Below are 19,267 nucleotides of genomic sequence, written 5' to 3'. Positions count from 1 at the left end.
CACCAACTCACAACAAAAAAAGAAGAATTTGTGACAACAATAACACTGAAGGGGAAGAGGAAAGAGATTGAACCTGCTTAGACTAATGGAGAGAAGAGGCTATCAGAAAATGGACTATCTCATCTATGAGATCTTTTTTACAAACGTCATGGCAACTACTAAACAAAAAATCAGAGCAAAGTGACAAACCATAAATTAAGAGAATACTGAGAAAACCATCACAGAAAACCACCAAACTGAAATGGCAGTCAGAAACACAAGTGAAAAGAAACAATGGAAACATAGAACAACTGGCAAACAAGAGATAAAATGGGAATATTAAGCCCTCATATATCAATAATCACTCTACATATAAAAGGATTGAATTCACCAATCAAAAGACACAGAGTGGCTGGATGGATTAAAAAAGCAAGACCGAACAATATGCTGCCTCCAGAAAACACATCTGAGCTCTAAAGACAAGTATAGGCTTAGAGTGAAGGGATGGATGATGATACTCCAAGCAAATGGCAAGCAAAACAAAGCAGGTGTAGCCATACTTATGTGAGACAGAACAGACTTCAAGATAAAAAAGATAATGAAACACAAAGAGGAGCGGTATATAATGATAAAATGGACATTCCACCAAGAGGACATAACACTTAAGAATATTTATGCACCTAACACAGGAGCACCAAAGTATATAAAGCAACTATTAACAGACCTAAAGGGAGAAATTGACAGCAACACAATAATAGTAGGGGATCTAAACACTGCACTTACATCAATGCATAGATCATCCAGACAGAAAGTCAATAAGGAAAGAGTGGCCTTAAATGAAACACTAGACCAGATGGACTTAATAGATATATATAGAACATTCCATCCAAAAACAGCAGAATACACATTCTTCTCAAGTGCACATGGAACATTCTCAAAGATAGACCATATGTCGGGAAACAAGGGAAGCTTCAATAAATTGAAGAAGATAGAAATCATATCAACCATTGTTTCTGATCACAATGCCGTGAAACTAGAAATCAACTACAAGAAAAAATCTGGTAAAATCACAAATATGTGGAGACTGAAAATATGCTATTGAACAACCACTGGATCAATGAAGAAATCAAAGGAGAAATCAAAAAATACCTGGAGACAAATGAAAATGAAGGCACAACGTACCAACTCTTATGGGATGCAGCAAAAGCAATACTAAAAGGGAAATTCATAGCAGTATAGGCCAACCTCAATAAACAAGAAAAATCTCAAATAAGTAATCTTAAACTACACCAAAAAGAACTAGAAATAGAAGAACAAACAAAGCCCAAAGTCAGCAGAAGGAGGGAAATAATAAAAATCAGTTCAGAAATAAAAGAAATAGAGACTAAAAAAACAATAGAAAGGATCAATCAAAGTAAGAGCTGGTTCTTTGAAAAGAGAAACAAAATTGACAAACCCTTAGCCAGACTCACTAAGAAAAAAAGAGAGAAGATTCAAATAAATAAAATCAGAAATGAAAGAGGAGAAATTACAATGGATACCATGGAAATACAAAGAATTGTAAGAGAATACTATGAAAAGCTATATGCAACAAACTGGATACCCTAGAAGAAATGGATAAATTCTTAGAATCATACAATGTCCCAAAACTGAATCAAGAAGAAATAGAGAATCTGAATAGACCAATCACAAGTAGAGAGATTGAAACCGTAATCAAAAACTTACTAAAAAGCAGAAGTCCAAGACCGGATGGTTTCTCTGGTGAATTCTACTAAACGTTCAAAGAAGATTTAATACATATCCTTCTCAAACTATTCCAAAAAATTGAAGAAGACAGGACACTTCCTAACTCATTCTACAAGGCCAACATTACCCTGATATCAAAACTGGATAAGGACAACACAGAACGGGAAAATTACAGGTCAATATCCCTGATGAACATAGATGCAAAAATCCTCAAAAAAATATTAGCAAATTGAATATAGCAATACATTAAAAGGATCATACACCATGACCAAGTGGGATTTATACCAGGAATGCAGAGATGGTTCAAGATCTGCAAATCAATCAAAGTGATACACCACATTAACAAAATGAGGAATAAGTCACATGATCATCTCAATGCAGAGAAAGCATTTGACAAGATCCAACACCCATTTATGATAAAAACTCTGGATAACATGGGTATAGAAGGAAAGTACCTCAACATAATAAAAGCCATATATGACAAACCCACAGCCATCATCATACCTAATAGTGAAAAATTGAAAGCGATTCCTCTGAGAACAGGACCAAGACAAGGGTGCCCACTCTTGCCACCCTTATTCAACATAGTGCTAGAAGTTTTGGCCAGAGCAACAAGGCAAGAAAAAGAAATAAAAGGGATCCAGATTGGAAAGGAAGAAGTGAAACTCTTGCTGTTTGTGGACAACATGATCTTATATATAGAAAAGCCTAAAGAATCCACCAGAAAACTACTAGAAATCATAAAAACTACAGCAAAGTTGCAGAGTACAAAATCAACTTATCAGTTGCATTTCTATACACATAATAATGAACGAGTGAAAAAGAACTCAAGAATACAATCCTATTTACAATCACAAGAAAAAGAATAAAATATCTCGGAATAAATTTAACCAAGGAGATGAAAGACCTATACATTGAATAGTATAAAACATTCTTGAAAGAAATTGAAGATGACAAAAAGAAGTGGAAAGATATTCCATGACATGGATTGGAAGAATAAACACAGTTAAAATGTCCATGTTACCTAGAGCACTCTACAGATTCAATGCAATCTCTATCAGAATCTCAACGACATTTTTCATGGAAATGGAACAAAGAATCCTAAAATTTATATGGACAAACAAAGACCCCAATAGCTAAAGCAATCCTGAGAAAAAACAACAAAGCTAAAGGCATCACAATCCGTGACTTCAAAATAGACTGCAAAGCTATAGTAATCAAAACAGCATGATACTGGCAGAAAAACAGAGATCAATGGAACAGAATTGAAAGCCCAGAAATAAAACCATGCATCTATGGACAGCTAATATTCAACAAAGGAGCCAAGAACATACAATGGAAAAAGGAAAGTCCCTTCAATAAATGGTGTTGGGAAAACTAACAGCCACATGCAAAAGAATGAAAGTAGACCATTATCTTACACCATACAGAAAAATTAACTCAAAATGGATTAAAGACTTGAATGTAAGACCTCAAACCATAAAACTCCTAGAAGAAAATATAGGCAGTAGAATCTTTGACATGGGTCTTAGCAGTATCTTTTTGAAGATCATGTCTACTCAGGCAAGGGAAACAAAAGAAAAAATAAACAAATGGGACTACATGAGACTAAAACACTTCTTCACGGCAAAGGAAACCACCAACAAAATGAAAAGACAAACCACCAAATAGGAGAAAATATTTGCAAATCATATATCTGACAAGGGGTTAATTTCCAAAATATATAGAGAACTTGTACAACTCAACAAAAAAAACAACCTGATCAAAAAATGGGCAGAGAATATGAACAGACATTTTTCCAAAGAAGATATGAAGATGGCCAACAGTCAAATGAAAAGATGTTCAACATCGCTAATTATTAGGGAAAGGCAAATCAAAACTACAATGAGATATCACCTTACACCTGTTAGAATGGCTGTAATTAACAAGGCAAGAAATAACAAATGTTGGAGAGGATGTGGAGAAAAGGGAACCTTCATACACTGCTGGTGGGAATGCAAACTGGTCCAGCCACTGCGGAAAACAGTATGGAGATTTCTCAAAAAATTAAAAATAGAGATACCATATGATCCAGCTATCCCAATACAGGGTATTTTTCCAAAAAACATGAAATCAACAATTCAAAGAGATTTATGCATCCCTGTGTTCATCGCAGCATTATTCATAATAGCCAAGATGTGGAAGCAACCCACATGCCCTTCAACTGATGAATGGATAAAGAAGATGTGGTGTATATATATACACACACACACACTGGAATACTACTCACCCATAAAAAAGACAAAATCATACCATTGGCAACAATGTGCATGGACCTTGAGGGTATTATGCTAAGTGAAATAAGCCGGACAGAGAAAGACAAACACTACATGATTTCACTCATATGTGGAAGATAAACAAAGACATGGATAAGGAGAACAGATTAGTGGTTACCAGAGGGGAAGGAGGTGGGGGAGAGGGCAAAAGGGGTAAAGGGGCACATATGTATGGTGATGGATATACACTAGACTATTGGTGGTTAGCACGATGCACTCTATACAGAAAATGATATATAATAATGTACACCTGAAATTACACAATGTTATAAGCCAATATGACCTCAGTAAAATAATTAAATAAATTTAAAAAAAGTCACACACTCACACAAAAGAAAATAGTAAGCGTTAGAAATCAGAGTTTCTCTAAAAGCAAAGTAGGTCTTATTAAATCAGAGGATCAAGGGCATTGCAAAGATGGAGGTGCCCCATTCCGCAGGGTGTGGGGTTATAGGAGTTGACATTCTCTTGCCTCCCCTGGCAGGCTGCAGCATAAGCTGTCCTTCCTTTCCCCTTAGTTCTATTTGTCAGGATGCATGTACTCGGACTCATCCTCCTGCTGATGTTTGTCCCCACAATATAAACACTCCTGTGTTCTGCTCACCAGAGCACTCCCAGGAAACAGAATGCCTGAGGGAGGCTCTGCTGGCCTCTCGATCCCGGCTTCAAGAGCTGGAAATGGAGCTGGAGCATCAGAAGGTGGAGAGGCAGCAGCTTTTGGAAGACTTGAAGGAGAAGCAGCAGGAGATCTTGCATTTCCGGGAGGAGCGACTATCCCTCCAGGAGAAAGACTGCAGGTAAGAGAGAGCCCCTTGATAAGGAAGATGGACCCAGTTTCAGATTTAGAAGAAGGGATATTGGCAAGACAGTTAATAGCCCCTTTTGGAAGCTTCAGTTTCCCCTCTGCTTTCCTGATTTATGGGTGACATTGAGCAGAAGGAAGGGCTTCTCTGGGAACATCTTTATCACTCTAAAGTTGAGAAAGCGAAAGTTGAGAGAGAAGACTTCAGCATATCAGATGCTGAAGAAAGAACATTCTCGTGCTTTCAGTGAGATGGAGGACACTAGTCTAACCATCACGTACATCACATCCATCTACACCAGCCGTGATGCTAGTTCCCAGCATAAACCCAGTAACTGAACTGCTTGTCAACAGGAAAAGAGCCCTGTAGGGCCAGTAAGAACACCAGGCTGGTGTGTCTGCTCCTAGCTAATGTAGCTAATGGCATGTCTCCAAGCAAAATTACTTTACGTCTCCGAGCCTCCGTTTCCACATCTGTAAAATGAAAGTGATGGTCTCATGACCCCTGGGTTGACATCTAGGGCTAAAACTCTATGATGCAAAGGTTGGCTCACAGCTTATTGCCCTGGTGGGGCTGAGTGGCCCCACAGCTCAGCGGACCCTTGCCTCTCCCCTGGCAGGCTGCAGCATAAGCTGGCCCTCCTGCAGCAGCAGTGTGAAGAGAAACAGCAGCTCTTCCAGTCCCTCCAGTCGGAGCTACAGATCTACGAGGTGCTTTATGGCAATTCCAAGAAGGGGCTGAAAGGTATGTGTTCCCCTCTACTCCTCCACCCCATGAGCTTCCTGCCCTTGCTTAGGATCCCAGTGAGGACTTTACCTTGGCAGTTGTGGTGATCTGGGAAGCTTCAGAGTTGTGTCTCAGAAGAATTCCCAGCCAGGCCTCAGCCTCCCAGTAAGAAAAGAAGAGAGCTCTCATACACAAAGCCTAGATGTTGGTGACATGAGCAAGATCCAGCCTAGGCATCCTTAAAAATAGGCCACGAGAGTCAAACTTCACCTACTTAGATGGCCAGAGCAAGTTAATCAAAGTCCAGATTATACACTGATTTTTTTTTAAATACGAAGAACTGTGCTGATGGTATCATCATTTGAAAAGGTCTTGAGTATTGTGATTAATACATACTGACCACCCATGCAGCCAATATAGCAGGCAACCTGCTCCCACCCTGACCCTTTCCCCAGTTAGAAAATTCAAAGATACAAAAAAATTTACAAAAATACCACTAATAGGACTTAAATTTCAATCCTGGAATTAAATTTTAAACTCGTTTATTGAGGACTTTTGCCACCTGCTGAAATAATAATCTAGTATTTGAGACTCTTGTTATGTTTCCCTATTCTTCTTCAAATGGGGGAGGCTATTCTAAACATAAAGTTAATAAATCCAAGCAGGCCAAAACAGAGCTGATGTCAGTGTGATGAAATTGAGCAAAGATGAAAAAAAAATCCTGAGCTTGATTACAAATATCAGTGGTAGAAGTACAGAATGGGGAGGCCTGGCTCTGTAGCCTTTCATGGGTTTGAGGATGGGGGAGTTAGGTAGAAATACATTTACACAAGGAAGTTGTAGGCCAAGGATGCTAGTAAAAGCAACTCAACCTGAGACCACAGTGGCGTAGGTGTGGTGTCCATATGGTGAGACCATGTCAGAAATATTGTTAGGTTGTGGAGCACCATCTTCTAAAAGAGACATTGACAAACTAGGGAACATAAAGAAGACAGGGAGCACAATGCCTTGGGACCAGAAATCTCGAACTGGTTGAAGAAACTAAAAACTTTTAGGCTTGGAAAAGATCATGAGGAGATGAGAACTGGCTTCAAATATCTGAAGAACTCTTAGGTGGGGAACAGCTGATGTGTTTTGTGTTTTGTGTCTGTTCATAAGGCTGAACAAGGGGCATAGGGTGAAGGGCAGTGGGATTTGGATCTACGCAATTAATGCTTTCCTTTCCATGAGAGCCTTCTAGTGACGGAATGGCTGGTATGTGAAGGAGTAAGCTCCCCATCCAGCTGTATTTGAATAGAAAGGGATGATTTGTTAAGGATCTCACAGAAGCAGTTCTTGCTTTGGATGGGATATTGACTCCCTACACCTTTCAATTCTAAGTTTTCTGGATTGTATGTTTAAAAATTCCTTAAGCAATACGGTCTATTAAGAATTTTCACTATTCAGCAAAATTTGAATTTTCATAAAACCTGATTGAATTTCCTAATTTGCTCGTGAGAAGGTGAACCAGAACTTGAAGAAATACAGGCAGCACAGCAGGCTGAGAGAATAGCTCATGTACAAAGTCATGGGTGTGTTGAGTTAGGGAGGAGGCAGACCTGCCTATAGGAGAGCTTTGTATCAGGGGTGTGAGAAGTCAGGTTTGTTGGAAGGAGAGTTGCCGGCGTACAGAAGCCCTACAAGGTAGGATGAAAGTTTACATTCTATGCAGTAGGCAATGGAAAATGAGTGTGTTTTTCCAAGAAATATAGATGATGATGGAAACAGAATTTTAAGATGGTAAGACTGTGGGACACAGGAGCTGGAGACATTAGAAAGAGGGAAACCTACTGAATGAGTGTGGCAATCTTCTGGGCATTAAGTGATGGGAGTCTAACATTAGGTGCTATTGGGAAGATAAAGGAGAATGGAGAGTTGGAAAACATTTTTTTGAGAAGAGTAAGTAAAACTATTAGAATTTGGATTTAGGGAAAGAAAGAGAGGGAGGGGCATCATGGAACTTTGGGGTTAGTATCTGGAAACCACTTCATCCCGAACTCTCTCCCCTTTCTGCCTTTCTCCGTTTTTGAGGGTCTTTTAGGATTCATTTCCAAGCTACTGCCACTAAAGCCCCATAGTCGCCTATCTTTAATTCATTAATCCAATAAGAGCTCTGAACTGATGTCTTTTTTATATACTTCTTTGGTGACAAAACATAACTGAACTGACAAAAGGGTATTTATTCATAGTCTTCATTTATCCCACTCAGTGAGAATATTCACCTAACTCATGGTGGAAATATTAATGTGTTTGATTAAGGGCTGTGGCCTAGATGCAACTGGGTGCATGAATTATATGGTATATGCATCCTATTGCCTTGCTAACAACCAAAACAGATTCTACCTTTTGAAATACATTTGGCTTCAAAGTTTTCAGATAAGCCATGTGGTCTTGTCAAATATTTATTAGATCTCTTCATCCCCAGTATGTAGGAATAGACTGTGTGTGGTGAGTGGGGGAAAAAACATGGAGAAGTTGAAAACGTCAACTAGTTATGATTTCTGGTCTGTGGTGCCCGACTCCCATTCTTACATGCCACCAAAAGGCCCAATGTCTCCCCCCACCCTCCTCTGATTCTTGAGTGTGGAGGTCATCAAATCTTCTCCCTGAGCCCCCACCCTTCTCTAGTTCCATGCTGACCTCCTGTCTTGGAAGACCCTGCTCTCTAGCCTGCAGCACTGAGGTTAACATGGAGACGAAATAATAGGCTTGACCTCATCTGCCAATCAAATGCCCTCTAGATGCACATGGGTCATTTGAGCCTCAGAAAACTGGGGTGTGTGCCATTTCAGTGTGTGCCCAGCCCCACACAGGAAAAGTGACATCTCCATCACAGATGTGTTGCCTGGGACCCTGAGGGTACAGTGGGGTCCTTGGCAGGAAGGAATGTCACAGAGGAGTGTTCTGACAAGTGCTTGGAGATACTTGGATCAGTGCCACCAGACCCCTCCTCCCTCTGCTTTCAGCTTACACCTGGGACGCCTGTCACCAAGCCCCTCTGAGCAGTGAGTTGAGCCACCTGGTGACAGAGATCCGAGCTTTGAGAGGGCAGCTGGAGCAGAGCATTCAGGTGAACAATTGTCTGCGACTGCAGCTGGAGCAGCAGTTGGATGGTGGTGCTGGCAAAGCCAGCCTCAGCCCCTCGTCCGTTAACCAGAAGTTCCCAGAACTTCCACTGACCCTGGAAACAAACAGCTGCTCTTCCCAAGGTAGGACGGAAAGGGATTCAGGAACCCCTCAGCCGGTGGGGAGGTCACCAGGACATCTGTGGTGGAAGCGACAGTTTTGTCTCTCCCACGGTACTTGGGATCAGCGTGCAATCGGAGGTGCTTCAATACAGCACCTTGAGTGAGAGCAATTCAGGGTCAGACCTGGTTCTAGATTCGAAGTTTGCCACTTACAGGTTGTTTGCCTTGGGCAAGGTGATTAAACTCTTCAGGTAGTGTAAGCCTAATCTTCCAGATGAGAATAATAATAGTATATACCTTTAAGGTTATTTAGAGCATTAAATGAAATAATTTACAAGCACCTGTCACCATAAAAATTGCTCAACAGTTAACAGCTGTGTATGTTAATCTCTATTTCTTATATTTGTGGAGTGCTTTAAAATTTACCATGTATTTTCAAGTAATTTTTCAAATAATTTCATCTGAGGTAAGGCAGGTTTTCCTATCTCTGTATTTCACATGAGAAAACTTAGGCGCTGAGACATTCACTGACATGCTGAGGTTTACAGGAGCTAAGAAACCAAACCAGGATTTGAACCAGGCGTTTGGATTTCCAGTCTGTGTTCCTTCCAGCTTGCCATGCTCTGTCTCCGTATTGCTGGCCTTCTCAGCCTGGCTCCCCATTCCCTAATTTGTGGGGAACTCAGCTGTGTGACGAAACATTCCTGTCCCTAAAAAAATCCTGTCCATGGGAAAGAAGTGGATGGCGCCATGTTTATTCCAGGTGGCGGTCATGCACTTCTTCCGCCACTGGCCCCTTGCCTGCCTCTCCAGATAGAAATGTTTAACCAGTTCTCTCCCTCTCTTCTCAATACTCTTCATCAATCTCACTTCCCCCAGTTTTAATATGAATGTTAATACTGCCCCCACACCCCAGTCTCCTGACACGCTCATTTCTACTTCCTCTTCTGTCTTTCCTTTTGATACACCATTTAATTCACCATCTCCACTCACCTCCACACCATATCCTCAATTTCATTCTAACCAGGAACCACTTTTGCTCAGGATTATCTAAAGCTGAGCTTTCAACCGTTCATGCCTGCTTTTCCTGGGGCATGTTAATCCTTACTTTTTTTCCTGGTCCTGCTAGATTTTCATTTATCAGACAATGGCCTTACGTGTCAAATGAAGGTGATACTCCCGAGATCACATTGTTGTGGCCATTAAATCAGACAGCGTATGTGGACCGCCAAGCGTAGCACCTGGCACACAGATACTGCTTGGCCTACGTGAGGTGGATGCCTTGCCTACTGGGGCTACCATGATGGTTGCAGTGTTCAGTTCTGTCTCCTTCTCTCCCCTTTAACTAGGCTTTCCCCTCTCGCTGCCTCCCCACAACAACAGCCAGGACTCAGACCCACCAGCTCAGTTGCTGCTCCTCCTGCTCACCCACCAGAGGCGTGAGCTGGAAAGCGGGCTCTAAGCCCCCTTTGCCTGAGCAGGATCCCTTCTCTCTTCTTTGTGCTGTTTTCCAGTTCCTCCACTGTAGGATTGCTGCCTGGTCTCCAACAGGGCATCTCTAACCCACCAAGGCTTTTGTCTCCTATTCTTATCACATTGCTACATTTTTTCCAGGACTAACTCATCAGAATGGTGATTAGAATGTTGAGTTTAATCGCCCGTAAATCCACTCATTGTTTGATTCAATATTTTTTTATTTTTTTTGGTGAGGAAAATTGGCCCTGAGCTAACATCCGTTGCCAATCCTCCTCTTTTTGCTGAGGAAGCTATGCCCTGGGCTAACATCCATGCCCATCTTCCTCTACTTTATATGTGGGATGCCTGCCACAGCATGGCTTGATGAGCAGTGTGTAGGTCCACACCCAGGATCTGAACCTGTGAACCTTAGGCCACTAAAATGGAGTGTGCGAACTTAAGCACTAGGTCACCAGGTCGGCCCTGATTCAATATTTTTCACATATATACTGCTTCATATATTTATGCATATTTACATTTAGTTATAAGGCATTGTATTAGACACAACATACAAAATTATATTCAAAACTGGGTTAGAAAAATATACCTGAATATTTTTCAAATTGTAAGTTGGTTTCTCATGGGACACTTCAATTAAAGGAACACCTTCTTGTTCCAAACTAAGGGATTTGTTTGCTACTGCTTTGGATTGTGGTGTCTGGGTGATGATTATGTAAGAGGTGAGTCATGCTGCAAGTCTCCAGAGGTGAAGACGAGGCTGTACATGTGCTCCTGTGTGGTGTGTCCCAGGGTTCCTGAAAATCGTGTTTGTCTTTACTCCCTAGATTCAGTTGCCTCCCCTCCAGTTCGGGATGTCGGCATGAATTCTCCAGCTCTGGTCTTCCCCAGCTCTTCTTCCGCTGCTCCTGGCTCAGCGCCCACCGTCTTCAATAGGACAAATGGTAAATATGGCAACTTAAGGGCTCAGGGACAGATGATGGAAAATTATTAATGTAAGCAAGCTTCGGTTCTCTATATACATATTATCTGAATGCAGAGATTTTTCTCTGCGTGTCCCCAGTCTTCAGCCCTATTCATTGCACCTTCTGTGACCAACTTTCCTGTCATTATTCTTCCTCCTCTGGTTTTCCTATTGCTCTGCTGTTGCTTTATTGCAGTGTTATCTCTCCCTTCCTCAAAGTGCTCTCTCTGTCCCACTTAATTTTCTTGTCTGTATCTTTTCAACCTGGAAATTTTAATTTTTTTATTAATAATATTTGTCCTGCATTTGTCAATAAAGATACAATGTACTCCTGGCAATTTTATCATTATGAGATGATGTAAGAAATGTTATAAAATCATAGAACCCAGAATATCTATGGCCTTCACACCACGCTAGTACTTTGCAAGACTGCCGTTCTTGTTCCTGGCCTCTTTCCCTATTTGATGTCTCTTTTGGATTGAAGTGAACTGAGGATATGATTATAAAAAACAGCGTTGTTGTGGTTTTATTTTTCAGAGCTGGGTTTGGATGCTTCTCCAGTAATGAAGGACCCTCCCAAGCTGGAGGGCGATGCTACTGATGGCTCCTTTGCCAATAAGCATGGCCGCCATGTCATTGGCCACGTTGATGACTATAGTGCCCTGAGACAGCAGATTGGGGAGGGCAAACTGCTGGTCAAAAGGATAGCATCTCTCGTGAGATCAGCCTGCGACTTCTCTGGCCTCGAAGCTCAAGGCGCAGAGGTAATCGCATTGTAGCTCTTAGGTGCACCTTGTCCTCGTGCCCTTTCTTCTTCTGATTTTAGCTCCTTCTCCCACTATTTGTTTCATGCTCTACAGCTCCCAACAGCCGAGGATATGTTTTCCATTTACACTCAGCCAGGCCTTTCTTCTCCATCTCCTCTTTGCACTATAAACTCTGCTCTGTCCAGTTGTAGCTGACTTGATATTTCCCCTCGGAACCAGAGGAGAGCCTGTGCAGCATCCTGCCCTCATCAGTAGAACATTTGATAGGTGTTGATGCACACATGTGGCGCTGTACTGAGTACCCTTTGGTCGCTTATTATCTATTACAGTCACACTGGCACATGGCCATCGTGGGCCAAATAAAATCGCTTAACCAGATGGCTAGAAATTCACATCCCTATGGGCCACATGTGTGGAAGGAGTGAGAAACCTGGCAGCCATGGGCTTTCCCTGTTCAGACTGAGCACGGGAAGAGAGCAGGCAGCAAGCCCTCTCAGAGCGCCTCACCGTGGAGAGACCAGGCACCAGCTGCTGTGCTGTCTGAGCCACTGGAAAAGCACAGAAACGTAGGGCAGCCCTGTCCCCAGGGACCCCTGCACCAGAGAGGAGGACATACGTCCGAGTCAATAAGTACAACAGGGGGCTCCAGGCACAGCGTTAGAAGTCGGCCTCTGGGTGTGAGGGCACGAATGAAGAGGCAGCCATTGTCCCAGGCAAGGAAAGGAACAGCTCCCTAGAGGACCCACTGGGGGGATGTGTAGGTTCTCTGGGTGGAGGAGAACATTCCAGGTAAAGGGAGTGGCACCTCAGTCCCTGGAGCTACAAATGGTTCAGCCCAGTTGAAGCCTAAGGTGTGACTTAGGGAAGGGCAGGAGGTGGCAGAGCAAAAATCAGGGACCTTAGACTAGAGCACAGAGCAGCACTAGAGCTTACAAAGACTGGGGGAGGCTGGAATCCAATGAATTCTTGATGACGGGAGGTCACTGCTGAGGTCGGAGATGCTGGGCTTCCAGGTTAGAAAAGGGTTTCTCAGGTCCAAGCAGGCCCGTATCCCTGCCTCACGCACAGAAGAAGCTTGAGCCCTGTGCTCGAAAGAAAAGTGATCTCTCAGCCCCAGCGATGTCCATGGCTACCTGCCCCCTTTCCCAGGTGCTGGGCAGCGAGGGCATCCGTGAGCTTCGGAGCAGCGCCAGCACCCTGCAGCACACGTTGGAGGAGTCGGCATCCCTCCTCACCATGTTCTGGCGAGCGGCCTTGCCAAGCTCCCAGGGCCCTGCACTGCCTGGTAAAGCGGTAAGAGGCCAGTGTCCTGCACTGGCTCTGCCCCCAAGTATCCTTATGCCCCCTGAGTCCCATGGATCCTGAAGCTCAGGAGCCCAGTGGTGAGTTGGGACAGACAGGACTCTAGGGAAGCATCCCCCGAGGGAGACCTCTCATTCCTGGTGGCTGCTTTCAGTGCAGCTCTGACTACATCCCAGCTCCTCCAAGCCCTGACTCTGGGATAAGAAATCAAGAGGAAAGGGAAAGAATGTGGAGAAGGCAAAGACATAGGAACCCTGGTAACCCACACACGTTCAGTTTCTTTAACTTTCTGAAGTGTGGCTGAGCTGAAGTTCAGGGACATGTTAAAGCGTCAACACTTCTTTCCCCACCCCCCTCTCAGGTGCACGTAGTCAAGCATGATCACAGAATGTCAGTATGAGACTACCAGCCTCTTTTAGCCACCCACTGAAATCCCAATACATTGCTTAAATCTGCGTCTCTGGGTCAGGCCTGGGGAGAGTCAGCCACCCCCAGGTGCTCTCAAATCTAAGGCCGGCTCTCTGGTTGGCAGAACCTTGGACAGGCACGTTTCAGAATCCTCTTCCCGGGGATTCTAATGCCAAATTAATAACCTTTATACCTTATGGGACCCAACTGTGCTAATTCCAAGTGAGGGGGTATTTTCCATCTTGAGATTGGCAGAAATATTTACAAAATTGCAAACCATCTCCAGTGGCCCTGTCTCCCTAGGCATAATATCCCCAACCACCCAGTCTTACTTGTGACGTCTGAGTGATATAACTGATGTCAGCACCAAATCTGAGCTCTCATTCTCAGATGGGGGTTCGGTATTGGCCTGGAGTCAGCTTCTCTTCTGCAACAGGAGTGTAGGCCTTTGCTAACGTATGGGGGCTCCCAGGTTCTCAGTGTTCCCACCACATGGCCTCATCCTTTGCTGTCATCAGCTGGAGGGTTTTAGAGGCTTTAATGGATGGAATCCAGTCCAGAAAGAGTTAAGAAGATTCTAGGATCCCACTTTGGATTGTAAAGAGCCACAAAGCAGGGGTGCTTTAGGCCTTCTGACCATTGACAGAGAGCCTCTTCCTCTTACCCAGGGAGAGTCTATGAAAAGGGAACTTCTGGAACTGAGAACCAAGCTATCCAAACAGGAGAGTCTCCTTCAGAGTACAGCTGAGCGTCTGAAGACCGCCAACCAGCAGAAGGAGAACATGGAGCAGTTCATCTTCAGCCAGTGTGGGTGCCCCAAGCCAGGGAATGGGAGAGGAAATGGGGGGCCTTCCAGACTCCCCATGTGCTGCGGATGGACAGTGACCAGAGAGGCTACAGGAGAGGGGAGATTGGTGTGATGTCCTTGATCCTCCTGTGCCATGATTAATCATGTATGCAGGGGGAGGGGGCGTGGGGGACAGCAGGAGACCCCAAGCTGAGTGGCCAGAAAGACACGCTTTAGAACATGCACCCAAGGCAAGGATGGGCCCGGTGGGTAATTTCGGCCTTGTTGGGCTGTTTTATTTCAGTGACCAGGACACATGATGTTTTGAAGAAGGCAAGGACTAATTTGGAGGTAAGGAAACCACTGTACCGGTCAGAGCCCCAGAGCCCATCCCAAACCCATCACCATCTGTCAACAGAGTCTGCAGGTGATGCTCAACCTGCTCTGACCTTCCAGGAGAAGACTTCTGGTCCCCTTGTAGGAACGCAGGTCCTCAATAAGCATCCTTCTTGTTTCCATCCCCATCACCCCTCTCACCCCAAGCAGCTCCCTCCCCTGCCATGTCGGTTCACTCTCACACTGTCATCCTTTCCTCTCTTTACTCCAGTTAGCCCTCCTTTATGCCAATTCAGGAGTCCGAGAAATGCAATTCAGTTGGTTCTCGAGGTCAGAGGACCTACGGGAGTCTGCCTCTGAATTAGCTTTCAGTGAAGGGGTCCTGGGGCCAGGTACATGTTCTGGTGTTTCCCACACCACTCTAGGAAAAATTAACAGCAAGATGCAACCCAGTAAATTGATTTCACTGCGTACTGTTGGGCTGAGAAGAGCAATTTGATTTTGATATATCTTTTTCTTTAAGCGACATCACAAAAGAAAACTGTGGGTCTTATTAACCTAAAGGAGAATCTTATAATAAATAAAAATTGAAACTTAAAGGGAAAGATATTATATATATGGCAGACATTCTCTACATTTACTTAAAACACTAACACATTCCCTAGCAAGTACTTCGAAGAAAAACTTGAGGTGTTAGAAATCACTTAAAAGTCAGAAACCAAACCTTTTAACTTGGACTGTAAAGCTTGGCCATAAGCAGCTAAGCCCATTCCTAGGAATGTTCCTAAACCGTAACCTGAAAGAATGTTGATTCCACAGTGTGAAAATGGGTTGAGCCATGATTTAAATTTACTCTTTTCTTTTTGTTTTTTTTGCTAATTCGCTTTGTTTTTCTCTGAATTCCTTTCTTTCTCGAGCCTTTTTAGAAGAACACTTACAAGATTGCCTCTGTAAAGCCTTATTCCTGTCCCAGCAAAGGTAACACAACAGCCTCACATACCCGCTGGCTTCCCCCAGTTAGGAAGTGTTCTCTCCGCTTCCTCTAGGCCATTGAAAAGGGCCCAAGGCCTGGGCTCTAATCCCAGGCCTGTCACTAACTGGCCGTGTGCGTTGGCCGGCCCCTCAGTCTCTGTGAGCAGCCGCCCCTCATCTGTAGGAGGTGGCAGTAGACTTAGAAGATCTCTGAGGTCCCTGCTGACTTGATGCCTCCCTCTCCCCTGTTAAGTAAATGGGACATAAACTTCACAGGGGGACTTCCCTGCAGAATGTCCTCTCCTTCCTACAACAGGCTGTTTCTAGATGTGCATGTTTCAGACTAAGCACTTCTTTTCCTGGGAGATCACAGAAGCCATCACTTTGCTCCAAAGTGAATTGGAGGGTGAACTGGCCCCTGAAGAGGGGCTGGTGGGATCTGGCCACCCGGTGTGCAGTGGCTTGAGCAGGGATATCACTGCCGGAGGTGGTGGGGAAGATTTTCCTCTAACCTGGTGGCACCAGTTGCACCTCAGACCACAGCGCATGCCCTCAGCTCATCCTCTTTTTTTTTTTCTTTTTTCTGAGGAAGATCAGCCCTGAGCTAACATCCATGCTAATCCTCCTCTTTTTCCTGAGGAAGTCAGCTCCTCCTCTTAACAGGCTCTCACCGTGCTCCTGGCTCTGTCACCACTCAGCTCCCACTCTAGCCTCAATCAGCCACCAGCAAGGCCTGATAACAGACTCATACTTTGTTTGATTTCTGCCTCCAGGTGAAATCCCTAAGGGGTCTGCCGTGCACTCCCGTCTTGTGACCCTTGCCTTCCAGGAGCCACGCAGGGGGCGAAGCCACCAGAGGTCGTTGAAGCAGCAGGAAGGATGGGCCTGCCCCCCTTTTGCACAGCTACCTATCTGCTGAAGAGACCTGGGCCCCACTCCTCACACCCTGCTGGAGAGTCTAGAAGAAGGTGTCAGAGGCCTGGTGGGACCGGGCGAAGGCAAAGAGCCTTTCCTGCAGTCATGGAATACCATCAGCCCAGGGTCGCTTGTCCCACCACTAAGCAAAACACGCGTAGTTTTTAGAGGACCTTGTGACGCTGCTTCTCAACACCCAGTGGCAGGGGAACCAACAACAGCACATTTCTCACCTCAGCACCTGTCCTCAGAGGGTCAACTCAGGGGAAATAGGACCTGCTTCCTAAGACGGGGGCGTGTGGTCCCAGTGCTGGAGCTCCTCGGCAGTTCTAAAAGCACACGACTGAGTGGCAGTACCCTGCTGGACAGTGGGACTCAGGCAGCACTGCCCACAGATCCACACCGGACCCAGGGCCAGCTCAGCTGGGTCACTGTCAGGGTGGGCGTCAGTCTACACTACAGCACCTGAGTTCTTTGAATCCACATGGTAAAAGCGGTGACTTCCCAGACGCCATCTCCTGCTTAGCCTGGCACCTCCTATTTCTATTCTCTTTCGATCTCCAAAGTGTGCTGACCTCACTCTAAATATGCTGTCCTGCTTTATCTGCCCAGCTTCTCTCTGGGGAATTGAGACTAAGGGCCAAATCAAGCCCATTGAAGGTCTTGTGTAAAGCAAACCAGTGATCATTTTTAAGTGGCATGTGAGAGGTCCCCGGTTGTGCTAAAGCCTAGTCTGTCTTCACAGTGCTTTAGAAGGTGTGTATGTGTGTATAAATGTATGATATATATTTATATATGTGGCTATAGCAATATGTTGGCTGACATAACTGGTGGACAGGGTTAGTGAGAGTAAATGAAACTGTCTGTTTGGTGGCTATTAAAGCAAATGTGTATAAAGAAATAAAAAGATTTTCTTCGCCTGCTTTGTTTCCAATTTCTGCACCAGACTCCAGGCTGAGTGTGTGAGAAGAGGAAAGACAACTGTCGTGAAGGTGCTTACAATCTAATGCTGGAATTCTGCATTTAAAATAATAAATTTTTCCTTCTTTGCCATTTTGGAAGAATCCCCAAGCTAAAACTACAGAAGAGTGGTTCTTATATTTGGGTTGCCTTAGAATCAGAGTTGGAGATTATAAAAACTACTTCCTGGGCTCCAATCCCAAGAGATTTAGTGTGCGTGAGGCCCTAGAATCTGCATTTTTTATACAAGCATCCCGGGTGATTCTGATGCAGGCGGGCTGCAGACCAGAGTTTAAGCATTGTTCTATAAAAAGCATTGTTCTATAACATCGAGTCAAAAGTATAAATAAGTTTATTTTACTTTAATTCAGAACCTAAGTGGAAAAGTGAATAAGTCATTCCATAAATGTTGACATAAAGATCTTAAAATATTCCTTGGGAAAAGTCCTTAGTTACACCCTTTTGCCTTTCAGAATTAAAGCTATCACTCCACAATTATGTCCTAGTAGCAGTTAGAGAATCAAAACAAACAACAAAAAGGACAAAAACTCAACCACTATCACCACCACCACCAACCACCACCAATAACAAAAGACCCATCAGCAGACTCGTGCCTGAGGTAGCGCCTGCCCCTCCTTCACAGTAGATGGAGTGACAGCCACATCTGCTCTGATGCTCCGTTGTCTCAGTATTTCCATGAGCGCCTTGGCTGTCAATCCAGAAAAACTCACCGCCAGAATCAGCAGAATGGATGAAAAGTCAGCACAGCTATTGAGTGTTACTTAAATTAGCAATATCTGAGGCTCTCTTGCCCGGTGATTATTCAAGCATCCCAGCAATTCTTCCTTCATCCCTGAGCTGCCAGGGCTGGTAAGCACTGGTGAATATAGTCAACAATCCATGGAGAACTCAAATATTGCTTCTAAAAAGTCATTTTATGTACATAGCATTTATGAAACCAACAACATATGACATCATATACATCTCAGATCTGGTCATGACCCAGTCACAACTTACTTTTGAGGAAAAGCCTTAAAAGCCATTCTTGTATTTCACCCTTTGTGAAATGTCAAAGAGTAGCTCCATGCCTTAATAAGAATAGTTACAAGAAAACATATCTTTCTTTGAGAGGAGGATTCGCCAATATTTAATTTTTTGTAAATTATATTCTTTCCCTCTGTGTGACAGAAACAGAGCCCATTCTTAAAAAAAGATAAAAAAAGTCTGTGTGGCCACCAGTGTCTTCCAATTTGCCATAATTCAAATAAGAACCATGTTGAGCCCTGTGCAGAGAATAGGATGACAGTCCTATAGCAAAGAATGGAGAGGAAAAAAGATGGCAGGTACCTAACATAACACTTAAAACATGTAAAAAATATCTTGACCTGTCAACCTAAGACAGACAGACAACCTGCAGAATTCATTCAGGGTTTATTATATCCCTCAGATCTTATTACTGCTAAAGTGAATGAGCTAGACGCTTGTATTGGTTTTCTATTGCTGTCATAACAAGTTATCAGAAACTTAGTGCCTGAAAAGAACACAAATTTGTTATTTTACAGTTCTGTAGGTTAGGAGTCCAACAGG

The 19,267-nt window shown here is 43.9% G+C and overlaps 1 protein-coding gene across 9 annotated transcripts in view; it reads left to right on the top strand.

The window, feature by feature from the left end:
- The window catches only part of PDE4DIP (phosphodiesterase 4D interacting protein), a 198,988-nt gene extending 182,173 nt beyond the window's left edge, over nt 1-16,815 (top strand). For 4 of the 9 annotated variants that reach the window (XM_087444580.1, XM_087444575.1, XM_087444599.1 and 1 more), the window contains 9 exons: nt 4,648-4,837; nt 5,463-5,587; nt 8,575-8,817; nt 11,097-11,213; nt 11,771-11,997; nt 13,150-13,293; nt 14,379-14,517; nt 14,802-14,848; nt 16,579-16,726. In XM_087444580.1, the coding sequence (XP_087300706.1) occupies nt 4,648-4,837; nt 5,463-5,587; nt 8,575-8,817; nt 11,097-11,213; nt 11,771-11,997; nt 13,150-13,293; nt 14,379-14,517; nt 14,802-14,848; nt 16,579-16,620 (1,274 nt within the window). In that variant the 3' untranslated portion in view covers nt 16,621-16,726. Of the gene's footprint in view, nt 1-4,647; nt 4,838-5,462; nt 5,588-8,574; nt 8,818-11,096; nt 11,214-11,770; nt 11,998-13,149; nt 13,294-14,378; nt 14,518-14,801; nt 14,849-15,759; nt 15,812-16,578 lie in introns of all 9 variants that reach the window. The other 5 variants (XM_087444612.1, XM_087444562.1, XM_087444567.1 and 2 more) reach the window with 2 other exon arrangements.
- Nucleotides 16,816-19,267: the final 2,452 nt, after the last annotated feature.

This window comes from Ceratotherium simum, chromosome 2 (genome assembly GCF_057802395.1).
Source record: "Ceratotherium simum simum isolate JZ-2026a chromosome 2, ASM5780239v1, whole genome shotgun sequence".
In the NCBI taxonomy this organism is placed as follows: Eukaryota; Metazoa; Chordata; class Mammalia; order Perissodactyla; family Rhinocerotidae; genus Ceratotherium; species Ceratotherium simum.
The sequence above is the reverse complement of the archived record's forward strand: the minus strand, read 5'-3'. Positions and strand labels throughout refer to the sequence as shown.